General features: G+C 43.2%; 1 protein-coding gene across 2 annotated transcripts in view; it reads left to right on the top strand.

Annotated features, from left to right (window-relative positions):
- APBA2 (amyloid beta precursor protein binding family A member 2) overlaps window positions 1–15558 on the top strand; it is a 523475-nt gene that overhangs the window by 377932 nt on the left and 129985 nt on the right. For both annotated transcript variants that reach the window (XM_082254058.1, XM_082254057.1), the window contains one exon: window positions 5395–5580. In XM_082254058.1, the coding sequence (XP_082110184.1) occupies window positions 5395–5580 (186 nt within the window). The remainder of the gene's footprint in view (window positions 1–5394; window positions 5581–15558) is intronic.

The following is a 15558-nucleotide window of genomic DNA, read 5'->3' as shown; positions in this document are numbered from 1 at the left end:
ACCATACAAATAAGATATGTGAGCAGGGCAAGAAAACATGAACAAAGTTCAAGAAAATGGCAAGAGTACTATACAAAGTTAAATATTGTTTTTTCTTTTTTTTTGAGAGTTACATTCTACTGTCTATTGTTTGCAAACTTAGAAGTACTGTATATTTCTAATTTCTCTTTGAGATTTTTTGAATTGAGAAATTAGGGTTTCCCCAAATATTAGACCTTATCACACAGTTATCTGATACAACATTCTACAAAGACATTTTCTTTAAAAACTGACTTATACAAGGCTTGAGTCAGTGACAGCATTTTTGCTGTTCACAGTCTTCATAAAACCGACAGAAGCCCTTGGGGCTATATAGGTTTCCTAGAGATATTGGTGCTGACCCACAAGATAAGAGAAATCAGTTATCTTCAGTGCTGTGTTGGTGACGTGATCACCATATCAGAACTGACCTTGTAATCATATGGCTTTGTCAGAAAACAAAAGATTAGGTTTAGTGTGAGGGTCAAGGTTAGCATTAGGTTATGCTTAGTGAGTTTGCATTAGCGGCAGTGCTGGGGTTGACTTTTTGTCAACATAGCAATGTGATCACTATGTCAGCTCAGACACGATGATTGCATAGCATTTATAGAAAATAGAGGAATAATATTAGGGTTAAAGTGGTTAATAATATTAATAATAATATTAAGGTTAAAGTGGAAGTCCAGGATCGATATAACTAAACATAAAACTGCCCCACACCCTTTTTAAATCTTTTCTAACTACCCTATAAAAGGAAGATGCTTATCCTTACGTATTCTCAGGGCACTCTAGTCCAGTCATGTGAACTCACCAGTGACCAGCTTCAGGGGAGAGGAGAGATCACCAACAATGGCTGCAATGCCTGTGTAGTGATGTCACCCATAAGCTTACTATGGGTCATCTGTTTTCAGCTGTCCCTCCTCTCCCCCAAAGCCACCACTGGGAGCCGATCATGTGGCCAGACAAGAGTGCCCATAAAATTGGTAAATATAAGCATTTTCCTTTATATATAGCAGCCTTTCTCAACCTTTTTAACACAGAGGAACCCTTAAAATAAATTTCTGGTCTCGGGGAACCCCTGCTAAAAATTTTAAATCTACAACTCCTGACACATTAGTGTGCCAGTCAGTGGGAAAAATGCTCCTTACTCTTGTCATCAATGGGAAGAATTACCCCCTTACAGATAACTAAAAGGAACAATGGTGTCATTGGAAACTTATCTGAGAGGCAGAAATTGCACATTGCTTAAGGAACCCCTAGCAGCCTCAGGAGGAACCCTGGTTGAGAAACCCTGATATATAGGATTTAAAAAGAGTGGAGTAGTTGTAAACTTAGTAAGATTGATCCTGGACTTCCACTTTAAAATGAACATTAGGATTGGTGTTAGCATTGGGGTTAAGCTCAGTATTACTGTTAGCCTGAAAGTTAGCTTTAGAATTAGTGTTAGGGTTGGTGTTAGCATTAGCTAAGTATTAGGATTAGGCCTAAGAGCCGGTTCACATTAGCGCGACACGACTCCTTACTACTTCGGGGGCGACTTGTGCATTGCATTGCACCACGACTTCAGAGCGACTTGCAGGGACTTCACATAATGGAAGTCTATGCAAGTCGCTCTGAGGTCGCCCCGAAATAGTACAGGACCCTTTTTCTAAGTCGGAGCGACTTGTGTCGCTCCTATTAGAACGGGTCCTGTAGCGGTCAATGGACAAGTCGCCTGACAAGTCGCGCTAATGTGAACCGGCTCTAAGAGTTGGCTTTGTTTGTCAACAAACCCATGTGATCACTATATCCAACTGATAATTGCATGGCTTTATTAGCCACTTGCCGTCTGCTCACTAGAGCTGTACTGCGGCAAAGTGGCCCTTGTAGGTCTGACAACGTATTACTACGTCGGCAGACACTCCCCCTTCTAGGCGGCGCGCGCGCCGCCGGAGGCTCGCTCCCGCTGTATTCAGTCACAGCGGGAGTCGGGCCAGGGGAGGAGCAGTGGCGATCGCCGCTGCTCTTCCCCGATCGTCGGGGAATCGAGTCTGGAGATCCGCCCGCTTGTGTATACACAAGCGGGCGGATCTCCTAAGTGACAGGCAGGGTCAGATTGCAGGGTTCAGCATAGCTGAACCCTCGATCTGTCCTTGTGTCACACAGTCACCTCCCCCCACACACGTTAGTAAGCACCAGGCATACATTAACCCCTCCCTCTCCAATAAAATTAACCCCTTCCCTGCCAGTGTCATTTTTACAGTAACAGTGCATATTTATAGCACTGATTACTGCAGTAATGTCACTGGTACCCCCAAAAGTGTCAGAAATATCAGTCAAGGGTCCGATCTGTCCGCCGCAATGTCGCAGTCCCGCAAAAAAAAATCGCAGATCGCCGCCATTACTCGTTAAAAAAAAAAACACCAAAAATGACAGAAATCTTTCCCTTAGTTAGTAAACGCAATAACTTTTGCGCAAACCAATCAAAATATGCTTATTGCGATTTTTTTTTACCAAACATATGTAACAGAAAACAAATTGGCCAAAAATTTAAAAAAAATTGGATTTTTACATTTTTTTGGGGGGGAATTTCATATAAAAAATGTGAAAAATATTGTTTTTTTTCAAAATTTACGCTCTTTTTTTGTTTATAGCGCAAAAAGTAAAAATCGTACAGGTGATCAAATACCACCAAAAGAAAGTTCTATTTGTGGGAAAAAAAGGACGTCAATTTCATTTGGGTACGGTGTCGCACGACCGCGCAATTGTCAGTTAAAGTTGCACAGTGCCGAATCGCAAAAAGTGGCCCAGACGTAAGACAGCAAAATCCTCCGGTGGTAAAGTGGTTATAAACCAAAAACAAATGATTTTTTTTTTTTTTTTTTAAAGAAAATGTTGCCTAAGCAGGTAATGTGGCAACATTTTAGGAAAAATATAGAATAAATTTAGACAAAGGCTAGTTGGTAAAATTGCTCCACATATTCCTAGTGGAAAAATATCAGTCATCAAAGCAGTAAATAATGTGAGTATAAAAATTCTGCAGCCTCTGGGAAGGAGGATCATTGCTCACTAGCACTGGCTAGTGTAGTTCTCTGTAAATAGAAGGAGATGGATATATATTATTAGAACTACAGAGTCGTGACTCCTGCTTCAGTCAGCTCAGTCTGTTTGCTTGCATTGAGCTTTATTACCAAATTCAAACAAGCAAGCATAAAAGATAAAAACATATAAACCAGGCCTAGTCTTTGTGTATTGATGTCACCCCGATTACCCTTTTGTGCAAGATAGTTGTTTACAAGAGTCTCTGTGATAAATACAGCTCCGTTCTCAGCTAGTAAAAAAACAAGAGCGAACACTGTTTTGACTCAGCCAGATAAAATATATGCTATATCACATGTATAGTGGATTTACCTTGCTGTAAAAGTCTGCTCCAATATATCTTGCCTGTGTGATGGTAAGATATCAGTATTCAAAAATTTACCTCTACTGTGACATCCATAATGCATCTGTCCACAATGAATTGTATAAACACATTAGGTTCCATTCTAGCCTTTAGATAATCTGTACATATTTGCAGGTACATAGATGTCAGTGTTCTCCTAATATTGAGAGAGAAAGCATCAAAGTGACACAAAGGCCACAGTCAGCAAACCAAGGGAAAATAAAAGCAGTGGGAGCTGCCAGAGAGATAACACAGTGATTTATACCTGTTCTCTGCCTGCTGAGGAGAGATAGGACACTTCCCGGCCACATAATCTCCTCATCTACACTACACTCTTACTGGTTCCTTGACATAAAAAAAATATAAAAATGTGAAAGTCATACCTTACATTATAAAAGTAATGTGAACTGTTTGGAAATAGTGGGTATGTTTTATAATGAAAACAAAGTCCTTCAGGCTAGATAAGCTTCTCTACAGCACAGAAAGTGTCTCTCAATGTTGGGAAGTACGAGGCCATAAGGTCAGGCCAGTCCAGTGAGAAGGTGGACTTGGTATACTTTATAGGGGAATGGAGGGGAAGGGCAGATACGTAAGATAATATAAAGATAAAGCAAATAAAAAATGCACAAAAAAATAAATCCAAAAGGAAGAGTGAGATTGTATTAAAGCAACACTATCAGCAAGCTCAAGACCCAAATAAAAACTTCCCCTGTAAAGAGGAAACAAAATGCTTTCCACTCTTGCCCCCTGGCTGCTAAAGGCCACTCCAATCAAATGGAATTGGATAAAATCTATGAGACCGCATTCACACTGAAGCGGCACTACTTCAGGGACGACCTGTGAAGTCGCGTGCACCGCGACTTCGGCACGACTTGCACGGACTTCACAGAATGAATGTCTATGAAAGTCGCTCCAGGGCGCCCCGAAGTAGTACAGGAACCTTTTTCTAAGTCGGAGCGACTTGTGTCGCTCCTATTAGAACGGTTCCCGTACCACACAACGAACCGCGACGGACCGCGACTTGTCAGGCTGACAAGTCGCCTGACAAGTCGTATTAGTGTGAATGGAGACTGAGTGTGGATCTCCTGGGCCTTTTCAGCTCTTGCTGAATCCTCCTGTTGACTTTCACTCATTACAGGACACATTAGTGATGTGGAGGTCAGCAGGAGGAACCACTAAGCACTGAGGCCCTGATGACCTCTACTCCATTACCATGTCCTGTTACAAGTAGAGATAAGCAGGAGGAACCAGTGAGTGCTCTGGGGGGCACAAAAAATCGACACTTCCAGTAGTGCTGCTTTTGTGAAAGTTGAATGTCATGATATTACTGCTCATTAGAATGTGTAAGTATCTCAGTGTTCATAGCCTGGCTATATGTTCGCTTTAATGAGTGGCATCAAGCACATTTTTGGTTCAAACAAAATGCCTCTACATTGTATTAAGCTGTTCTGAGTTGCTTTTCAATTTACATTTACTTGTATGAGGAAGAAAAGCAGCTTAGATGAAAATTATAAGCTATGTCAAAAGCCTTCAGGGCCTGTGTAGATGGCCTTTGGCCTTGTGTGGATGGCATCAGTTTTAGCACTTCTAAGTTCATTCACAATTTATTGACAGGTGCTTTTGTCCTTCAGTTGACCTCCTTCTGACCCGCAAGCAGATTTAGCATTCACATGCATAAAAATGAAAAACTGAGTTAAAGTGGATTTAAGCCCATCAAGGCCCTTAGGGGCAGTGTTAGGAGTGTAAAAGATATTTCAAGGTAGCAGACAAACCCTACAAATAGATCATTCAAGGTATCATGAAGAGAAATGCATTTGTAAAATTTTGTATTAGTATTTTATGGCTTCAGTGTAGATTGAGGATTTATAGTTGCATGTATTTTGATTTACAGATGTGTAAACTAGAATGCAGAAAGTATGTGTTATGAACATTTGTGCTTTGCTCTTTTTTTACAGGAAACAATGATGGATCATGCGCTACGGACAATCTCATACATTGCTGACATTGGTAACATTGTTGTCTTGATGGCAAGACGCAGAATGCCAAGATCTGCATCTCAAGATTGTATAGAAACCACACCAGGTGCTCAGGAGGGAAAGAAGCAGTACAAGATGATCTGTCATGTCTTCGAATCAGAGGATGTAAGTAAAATATTTGTATTAAATTACTAGTAAAAAAAAGTTATTTGTTTTCCATCATACATCATATGATCCCATATAAATTACCCTAGTAAATGACATACCTTTGGGGTGACACGCACCATAAGCTATTTTAGGTTGTAGGATAGTTTGCAAACATGGGGGAATACAAAAAAAGCAGCTGGAAAGTAACTTTATTCAGAATAGTTTGAAATGTAATGTTTAAAGTGAATGTGTACTGTTTAAAGCCTAATTCTTGTATACAATCCCTCCAGTACTCCCACCACTTGAAGTTTTAATTTTTTTTGCATATATATATATATATATATATATATATATATATACCCTTTTCCCAACTGTCTGTTGACTGGTCACGTCACAAGCATGGTCTTTCTTTTCCTTGGTGCTACAGAAAGCAGTGCTGATGCTAGTACTGTTCTCAGCAGCATTGCACAAAGAGCCCTGGTCTCATAAGTTCTACTTGATGTTCTTCAGCAGCACTGCTAAACTTGAAGATTTTATTTAGTTTAGCTGTTTCAGGCAGAAGCAAAGGGCTGTCCTTGGTTATGAGACTGCGACATTTATCAGCAAAGATGTTGACATAAAATTGGAAGACAAGGTATAAGATTTAAAGTGTATGTAAAGGCTTTTTTCATTTAGTTTGGATAGAACAGGGAAGGGTTAGGGAAGTTTTTATTGCTGCCTATGCCCACACTGGGGAGATTCACCCTAATATTTTTCCTGGTGACCATTGTCACAAAGACAAAACATCAGAGGAAATCCAAAATTTTGAGTTTTCACCAGAACGAGAGGGGGACCTCATCTGTGGATCACTTGTTCTGGTGACAGCCCTGTAAGATGGGAATTCTATCACTTTGATGAGATTTGCTCTCATTTCCTGTTGCAGCAGGACTAGAAACAAAAGGACATCTCAGTGGGATGCAAACAGCACTAAATAATCTGATAGGGATTTCAACCTCTCTCTACTCTATTGGCTGGAATACACGATAAGAAAATCGTCCGAAAATTTCCATTCAGCGAGCGATCAGCCGATATTCTACTCGTTAATGTCCAGCCATCAATGAGCGATATCGATATTGTGAACGAAAAATACAGTTTGAAAAACCCGAAAAATTCTGTCGTCTCGTTTGCGAAAGAATGATATTCAATATGTTGGTGTTGAGGACGTTCAGTTTAACCTCATCACGCATGCCCAAAAATATTTTCCCGGAAATGTTTGTTGACCTGCAAGCATTGTACAATGTCAAGAAGTTTCGTAAACACGAATGAAAAAAGCTAAAGAAGTCCTCTCAGCCAAAATATATCATGGAATGTCAAATAGATATTTGCCATGTATGTTTTTAACAAATCCATTGTTAATGTATTCCCTATTTAAATAGTAAAGGACTTTTTCAAAATAAAGCATTATTCAACACTGATATATATTAAATGCATGATAAATTCCCAAAAAAGGTTTTGGCTTTACATGCGCTTTAAAGAAGAGCTGTGAGAAATGTGTAGGCTGACGTTGCTGATTGCTCACCCAGAACTCCCTGGTACTGATGGTAATATACAGGTAACATTCAATTTCTACCTCTGTGGTTCTCTCCAAGAAGATTCCCTGAACAGGAGCAGGCTCATGTACCTAATTGGTGGAGGCTCTCAATGCATGGATTACATTGCACAAAATGAATATGGACATTTTCCAGTTCATAAATTGTAGCTAGTTTTACAAGAATGTACCACCCTCAAATCTGAACAGAAAAGATCCAACTGAGCCAATGTACATTGACATTTACTCTCTAATGTGATACAACATGTCACGGCACATCTGTTAGGAAATGCTACTTTAAGGCCTTATGTACACTGCTGCTGATAAACAGATGTTTAGGAGCAGTGGGGCATTTTTTTTCAGCAGCCCCTGAACTCTCCTGTGTTGTCTGTCCATGTACACTGAGACATTTATAGCCGTTTAGAGGCATTTTTTTTAAAGCAAACGTGGTAACTCATTTGTTTAAGCATTTGGTTTATAGGTGTTTTCAATGGGGATACATTTCTGACCATTTTACAATGTAAAAACGCTTCTAAACGCAAACGCTGATAAACACACATAAACGCGGCATGTAAACACGGCAAAACTGAAGTTTTTAACTGTCAAGTTCCAGCATTTAGGAGAGATTTTCAAACGTCCCGTGTACATGAAGCCTAAGGAATCATTCTTCTTTACATTGAGTCACAATACATATTTTGCCAACAGGTGAAATGCATAAATACAGATTCCTGTAATACGAAAATCCACAACTTGGGGGATTTCACCTCCCCTCCCCCTGCTTGTCTCCTTTAAAGATTTTTTTAATTTAGAGAGTGATACATTATGCTTTTTATTCATTTCTCAGTTCTGAAGCACATCCACTGAAGACTAAATAATAGTCTCCAGTAGACGTGTACAGATATACAAGTATCATCATATAAGAATGCTGAACATTTTTCTCTGACTTAAATTTGTCTGTGCAAGGACTGGGTTTATTACCTTTCCACATAAAAACCAAAAACCCTTTAAAGGTGCCTGCCTGTACGCCTAATAGCGTTTCACTGGAGCCTCAAATCTGAAATGTGCAAAAGCAACTTCACTGCTTGTATTTTCCCCACCTATCCCTTGGGTCAATAAGGCTTCCCCTCGTAGTGGTGGATCAGTAGTCAGAAGTGGAAGAGTGAATTTGCCATTTGGAAATAACAGTGACCTTGGCTTTGGGGGTGTTAGGTGTGCTGGAAAAGTATGTGAACAAACTTACAGGATCCTTTACATGTATACTTCTTTTCTCTTTTGTTCATTGACGGACACAGCTCCTGGTCTTCTTAACTATTTGGTTATACTGCCCCCTACAGGAGTAGAACACTAGGCAGAAAAAAAGACTGTACGCCTATGGGCAGTCCCAGGGGGTATACTCCCCCTCTCTGCTATAGGTACTCAGGAATAAGGACGTAGTTTGTTGCTAGAATCTTTGGTCCTGGCAATTTTTTCCATTTAGATAGATTTTTCTCTATTTTTTTCCTGCAAGATCTACAATCAACTGTCGGACTAGGCGACGGGCTGGATAATCTAGATCCAGTAGTCACCCCAGTCTGGCCAGCGAGCGTGTGCAGACCTCAGCTCTACGCTAGGTCAGCCGTGACATAGCCCAACGGGATGGGTCTGGCCTGCGCGTTAAACACCTCACAAGGTCGCATACAACCGAGTTTCGTCCTGTATTGCAGTGTTCCTCCTGGCTGATAATCCCCTTATTTTGACGGAGAGGAGGTTCTGTCATGAGCGGTTGCCCGCCTGGTTCCTGGTATGGTAAGTAGTTGTCCCCCCTCTTCCCCTCGATGGTCTTGGGGTGGACTTGGGCACCTCCATGGGAAGGTCGGACCCCGGGTTCCCCTTTTTCCTGCTAGGCACCCGCTCCTCTGTGTCTGGTGGTCCTTGCAGACCATCCCTCTCTGCTACAGGATCGATTGGTGCCCTTTTACTAGTGACCGGGTGGTACTGCCAGAGTGGTGGGGGTGTCTCTTAGCAGTGTTTTTCACTTTTTTTTGTGGGGGTCCCCCTATGGACTCATGGAGTTCTTGGAGCACGTTCCCCCACCTGACTCCCTCTCAGAGGCTGTGGGGCCCTCCGGGTCCCAAACTTCCATTGATGCACGGCCGGTGGTCCTGGTGTCCTTGGTGGAGGTGGTTTTTGGGCGGCGGGCTAGAAAAAAGCAACCCCCCCCCCCCCAGCCTTCCCCTGCCTCATCTGTCTCCTCAGATCCTGAATCCTTGCTCACCCTGCTGGGTCTGCAACCACGTGCCCTGAATTCTCAGATAGTGAGGATGCTTCCTCTACACCCGTAGTTGCGCATGAAAAGACGGTGGTGAACACACTGATTGTGTCTGTGCATGAGACTTTAAAGATGGAGGATGCAGCTGAAGCTGCGACAGAGGCACCGGTTCCCTTTGGCACTCACAAGCCATCCAGAGCAGCAAAGGGGTTTCCTTTCCCCCTCTATTTTGACAGGGTTGTAGCTAAAGAGTGGGGATGGCCAAAACATCTCCTTGTGGTCCCTAAGCGATTTGCTATGCGTTACCCCTATGAGGCGTCCCTTCTTAAAAAGTGGACTGTTCCTCTGGTGGTGGACCCTCCAGTTTCCAGCTTGAACAAGGCAACCATGATTCAGGTTGAAGAGTCCCTAGCCTTTAAGGATCTGGCTGACAGGAAGGCAGAGGCTGTGGCCCGCAATATGTACACTGTGGCTGGTTCGGCACTTAGGCCGATGTTTACCATTGGCCTGATGTTGCAGACTCTGACCGAGTGGGCTAAAATTTTACGCTGTGAACGGGAGGGGGAACAGCTTCCCCCTACCTTTGCTGAGCTAGCGGACCAGTTGGTGCAGGGACTGCAGTTTATCTATAATGCCTCTTTGGATGCGGCTCCCCTACTTGCTAGGCTCTCTGTTTTAGCAGTGGTCCTTAGGCGCATTTTTTTGGCTCAGATGTTGGTCTGTGGACCAGACTTCTAAAAAGGCCTTAACTGATCTTCCTTTTCAAGGAGATCCCTTGTTTGGATCTACCCTGGTGACAATATTAAGGATCTCACAGGAGGGAAGAGTACTTCCGCAGGCTATTAGGGCAAGGATTCTCATAATAGACGTGGCCCATCCTTCTTTGCTCACAAGAAGTTTTTTCGTCCCCCAGGGTAAAATGACAAGTGGACTTCTCCGGACCCGCAGACAAGGCTCCTTCAGCATAAATGTGCGCCCTCACCCATATTTGGGGTGGAGAGGCATCTTCGCTGATTCCCAAACCCGTTGACTTCCTTGGTACAAGACAAGTGAGTCCACAAAGTCATACGGTGTGGCTACAAGGTGGAGTTTCGTTCTTACCCTCCGGAAAGGTTCTTTCCTTCCAAAGTGCACCTGTTCCAGGACCGCTTACAAGCTCTCTTTGGGGCGGTGCAAGACCTGGTGCTTCAAGGGGTGATTGTTCCGGTTTCGACTTCGGAACGTTTTCAGGGGTTTGATTCAAACCTGTTTTCAGTTCTCAGGAAGGAGGGTAAGTTGCATCCAATCCTGGACCTCAAGGCACTGAACTGCTTTGTGTGGGTGCAGAAGTTTAGAATGGAGTCCATTCCCTCGGTGGTGGCATCCCTGCATCAGGGGGATTTCCTTGTCTCTATCGACATCAAGGATGCTTACCTACACATTCCAATATGTGTCAGTCACCAGCGCTTCCTCCGCTTTGCCGTGGGAGAGGAGCATTATCAGTTTGTGGCAATACCCTTTGGTCTCGCCTCCACTTCTTTCTTGGTCTTCACTAAAGTGCTAGCATTGTTACTTCAGCAGGGGATCACAGTACTGGGCTACTTGGACAACCTTCTCCTGCGAGCGAAGTCCCGTACTGCTCTGATGGACAACGTGGAGATCACTATACGGACTCTGAGGGAGTTTGGCTGGATTCTGAATTTTCAGAAGTCTGCTCTGGTTCCTTCCACAAAACTGGATTTTCTGGGTCTGACTCTTGACTTAGCTCTAGCCAGAGTGTTTCTTCCTCTGGAAAAACTCCAGAAACAGCAGGCTGCAATTCATCTTCTGCTGTCCAGCAGATGGTCATCCCTCTGGACTTGCATGCGGGTGCTGGTCCTAAAAGGTCTTTACATTCGAGGTAGTTCCGTTTGCACAGTTCCATACGAGGTCCCTGCAATGGGAGATTCTGGCCAAATAGGACAAGTGTCTGCAATCTCTGGGCAATCAGATCCAGCTGAGCCAGGGTCAAGAGGGTCCCTGATATGGTGGCTTTGTTCTCCGGCGCTTCAACAGGGCAAATCCTTTCTCCCCTTGTATTGGACAGTGGTCACCATGGATGCCAGCCTGTCTGGGTAGAGAGGTGTGCTATATACACATTTATACACATATACACATTCTGGAGGTGGAAAAATGGTAGGCTGATTATCTCAGTTGGCAGGCGTTGGACCAAGAGGAGTGGTCCCTTCATCCAGAGGTGTTTCATCAGTTGTGTCTCCAGTGGGGCACCCCTGAGGCAGGGCCAGACTGGCCTACCGGGATACCGGGAAATTTCCCAGTGGGCCGCCGGCCCTGGGGCTGCTTTAAGATGGGGCCGCTTTGATACGGCCGCTGATGGCCGCTGCATACCCGCTGCGGCTGCGCTCCAGCGACAGATATCTTCTTTCCTACCAGCCGCTGTGAGCGGCATGATGTCATAGGCGGTGGGCGACTGCATGATGGCGCCGGCATCTGATCCCTCCCACACAGACATCAGGCGCCAGCGCAGCATCATCGCAGCAGGAGGTCATCACACTGACTGACTGACTGAGCAGAGCGGAGCCTGAGCTGCCACCACGTGTAGACAGCCAGGTAAGAGTAAATGGGCTGGGGGGAACCTCGTCCTCTTGTATTGCATTTGGGGGGGAAGAATCAGCATTTTAGGGCCCCTAATACAATGCTGATCCCCCCTCCCCCTAAAACAATGCTGATCCGTCCCGCCTCCCCCTAATACAATGCTGATTCCCCCCCAAATTAGGGGAAGGGGGGAAACAGCATTGTATTAGGGGGAGGGGGGGAATCGGCATCATATTAGGGGGAGGGGGCCGGGGGGATCAGCATTTTATTAGGGGGAGGGGGGTTAGCATTGTATTAGGAGGAGGGGGCTGGCGGGGAACAGCATTGTATTAGGGGGAGAGGGGGAATCAGTATCGTATTAGGGGAGGGGGCCGGGGGGTCAGCATTTTATTAGGGGGAGAGGGGTCAGCATTGTATTAGGAGGAGGGGGCTGGGGGAACAGCATTGTATTAGGGGGAGGATCAGCATTGTATTAGAGGGAGAGGGCCAGGGGGGTCAGCAGTATTGTAGGCGGGTGGGAGGGAGATTGGCAGTGTATTAGGGGGAGGGGGGATCAGCATTGCACTCATTAAATGTGCTTTAAAATGCATGATTTTACCTTTTTATGAACAAGAAATCGACGTTGTGCTGGTATGACGACGCAATTCTATGGGGCTGGTATGTCATTTTTTCCAGGGCTGGTTTTCATACCCAGTCCGGCCCTGCCCTGAGGTGAATCTGTTGGTGTCTCGGCTCAACAGAAAGTTAAAGAGGTTTGTGGCACGGTCACGGGATCCTCTGGCGGATGCCACAGTTGCACAGATGGCCCCGTGGGGCCAGTATCATTTGATTCATGCCTTCCCTCCCCTCAAGCTTCTGCCAAGACTCCTGCGCAGGATTGAGGCAGAAGGGACTACGGCCATTTTAGTGGCCCCGGACTGTCCTTGTCTTGGTATGCCGACCTGGTGCAGCTGGTCGCCGACGTCCCTTGAAAACTACCTCTCAGGGAGGATCTTCTGTCCCAAGAGCCAATCTTCCATCCTGCTTTACAGTCACTGGATTTGATGACTTGGCTGTTGAAAACCAGGTGTGAAAGGATAGAGCTTTGTCTGGGTCAGCGATTCCAACAATGTTAAAAGCTAGGAAGTCTACTTCTGGGATGATCTACCTTTGTACGTGGAAGACATACATTGTGTGGTGGAGTCTCTTGGGGTTCATTCTCGTTCTTTCTCGGGGACTCGGCATCACGTGTATGTATTGACATCTGCGGATAGTTCTTTTGGCAACAAGGTTTTGCAGGCTGCTGTTTAGAGGACCTGGTCCTCTTTGAGGGTGTAATGTTTTTTTTCAGGTGGACTCCAGTTGTTTTTGATTGAGCTCCTGTTATCTGGTTGGCTATGGTTTAGCCTTGGGAATTTTTTCTTGCTGTTCCCACCCATCATGTTTAACACTGCTTTGGGACGTTCCAATGGTTAAGAAGATCAGGAGCAGTGTCCATCAATAAATGAAAGAGAAAATTGGATTTTTATCTTACCGTAAAATCCATTTCTCTGATGTTCATTGACGGACACAGCACCCACCCCTCTGTGGAATTGTAATTCTTCTGACACTGCTTGTAACAAAACTGAGTACCTATAGCAGATAGGGGGAGTATACCCCCTGGGACTGCCCATAGCCGTAGTCAGTCTTTTTTTCTGCCTAGTGTCCTACTCCTGTAGGGAGCAGTATAGCCCAATGGTTAAGTAAATCAGGAGCTGTGCCCATCAATGAACATCAGAGAAATGGATTTAGAAATACAAATTTTTACTGCACCTGTCAGGTGACCGGGGTTAATTAGAACAGGAATTGAGAATACATCTCTCCAATGAGGCACAGACAGCAATAAAAAAAAACAAAAATTCTATCCTCCACCCAACCTATCAAAAACTAAAGAGGGTTTTGCATAAATTAACAGGCATTTGGAATGTATGATTTCATAATCCTATTTCATAATCCTATCCTATGTCTTGGTAGATATTGGTTATTTAGAGCAGTTTCAGGGCATGTAATGGGAATCTGCATGAAGATATTCAACAATGCTTTGAATTTGGATGCTCAATGATAAGAAGTTTAGTAAGGGGAAATTACTTATAGATTGCTGTGATCAATTATAGATGTATTTCTCTTTTGTAATCTGCACGAGAAATGATAGATATAATCTATCTGGTTGCAGTAGGCTACACAGACACTTTCAGTGGAATACATTTTATAGTCAAGGCAGAATTTTAGCTTATTTTGTTCATAAAGCTGCATCCGTCTGTATTAAAAAATGTGCAGCTAATAAAGTTTCCTACATGCCCTGTCATTCCATGTGAGCTCCAAGATAAACACAGATTACCTTAAACTACCTCTAAGCTCTACATCATTGTGGGCTTCATTTACTTTTCCAATCTTTTTCCCCATTCTAACACAACAGAATTCAGAATTACAGGTTCTATGAAAAATTAAATCACCAATAGAATTTGCTTTTCTGATACGTAAAATGCAGATTTGTGCCACACAATCTTTTTACCTATGATGACTTATTGTGCTGTGATTAAAGGAAGAGCTATCCTATAGATTTTTTTAATATCCTATAGATGCTATTTGTGCTTAATTGTGTTCTCTTACGTTATGCTTTTGACAACGTACAAAACTTTCACAACCATGATCGCTCCAGACACATTTTACAGACTGCCTTACATAGCTATAATGACAAAAGAAAAATCATTGTATCAAGATAACGAGTATCCTGTTGAACCATGTAGGTTGCAGGGTACACTAAATTAAAGAGAATTTGTCAGGATAGAAATATAGGTTTGTCATTGCTGATTTATTTTTGAAGGCCCTTTATAATATATGAAGGGAGACAAACTAACCCATTCCTCAGTGTGCAGATATAAAGGTCTAACTGAAGCTGAGGCCTGGGCTGCCTGATGTGACATCTAACATTAAACATCAATCCATCCTTCAGTGCTCAGACCCGACAGCATATGTACAGACATCACACAGTACAATGATGGAGGTAGCATACTTTGTAGCAAAATTCATATCCTATTAAGCTTTAAACCACATATACAATCAAAGCAACCTATACATACAGCTGTTTCATATGTGAACCATTGTTGCAGGCATTTGTACAGCATGTACACTTACTGATATCATCCTAATTGAACTCTGCAAGTGTATTACGTAACAGTTCCCAATAGGCATGTATACAATAATAAAGTGGATATACATAAAAACTAGTCTAAAACCAGCATTAATATTATGTTTTGTAAATTATATCATAGCTGCAAATATTTGTTACGTTTAATTATATAATTCATAAAAACATCACAGAGTAGGTCCACAAGTTTTTTTTCGTATTAACTCAATATCATAACACCCCAGCCCTCTTGAAGGGTTAATTACAAAAAAAAAATCATTCCGATTGCCATTGTGTGTTTCCCAGATATGATCTATGAAACATGGGCTGCTATACCCATATATATGAATTACTTGTGTTGTTGGATTTGGACTTGCATAGACTTTCCATTGTAGAATGAATAACAGGAACAACAAATTCAGGAAATTGTGATCTACAGGTTATAAACAGCCACTTTCCAAT

This window comes from Pelophylax lessonae, assembly GCF_965119305.1.
Source record: "Pelophylax lessonae genome assembly, chromosome: 4".
Lineage (NCBI taxonomy): Eukaryota > Metazoa > Chordata > Amphibia > Anura > Ranidae > Pelophylax > Pelophylax lessonae.
This window is presented reverse-complemented; position numbering and strand designations above follow the sequence as displayed.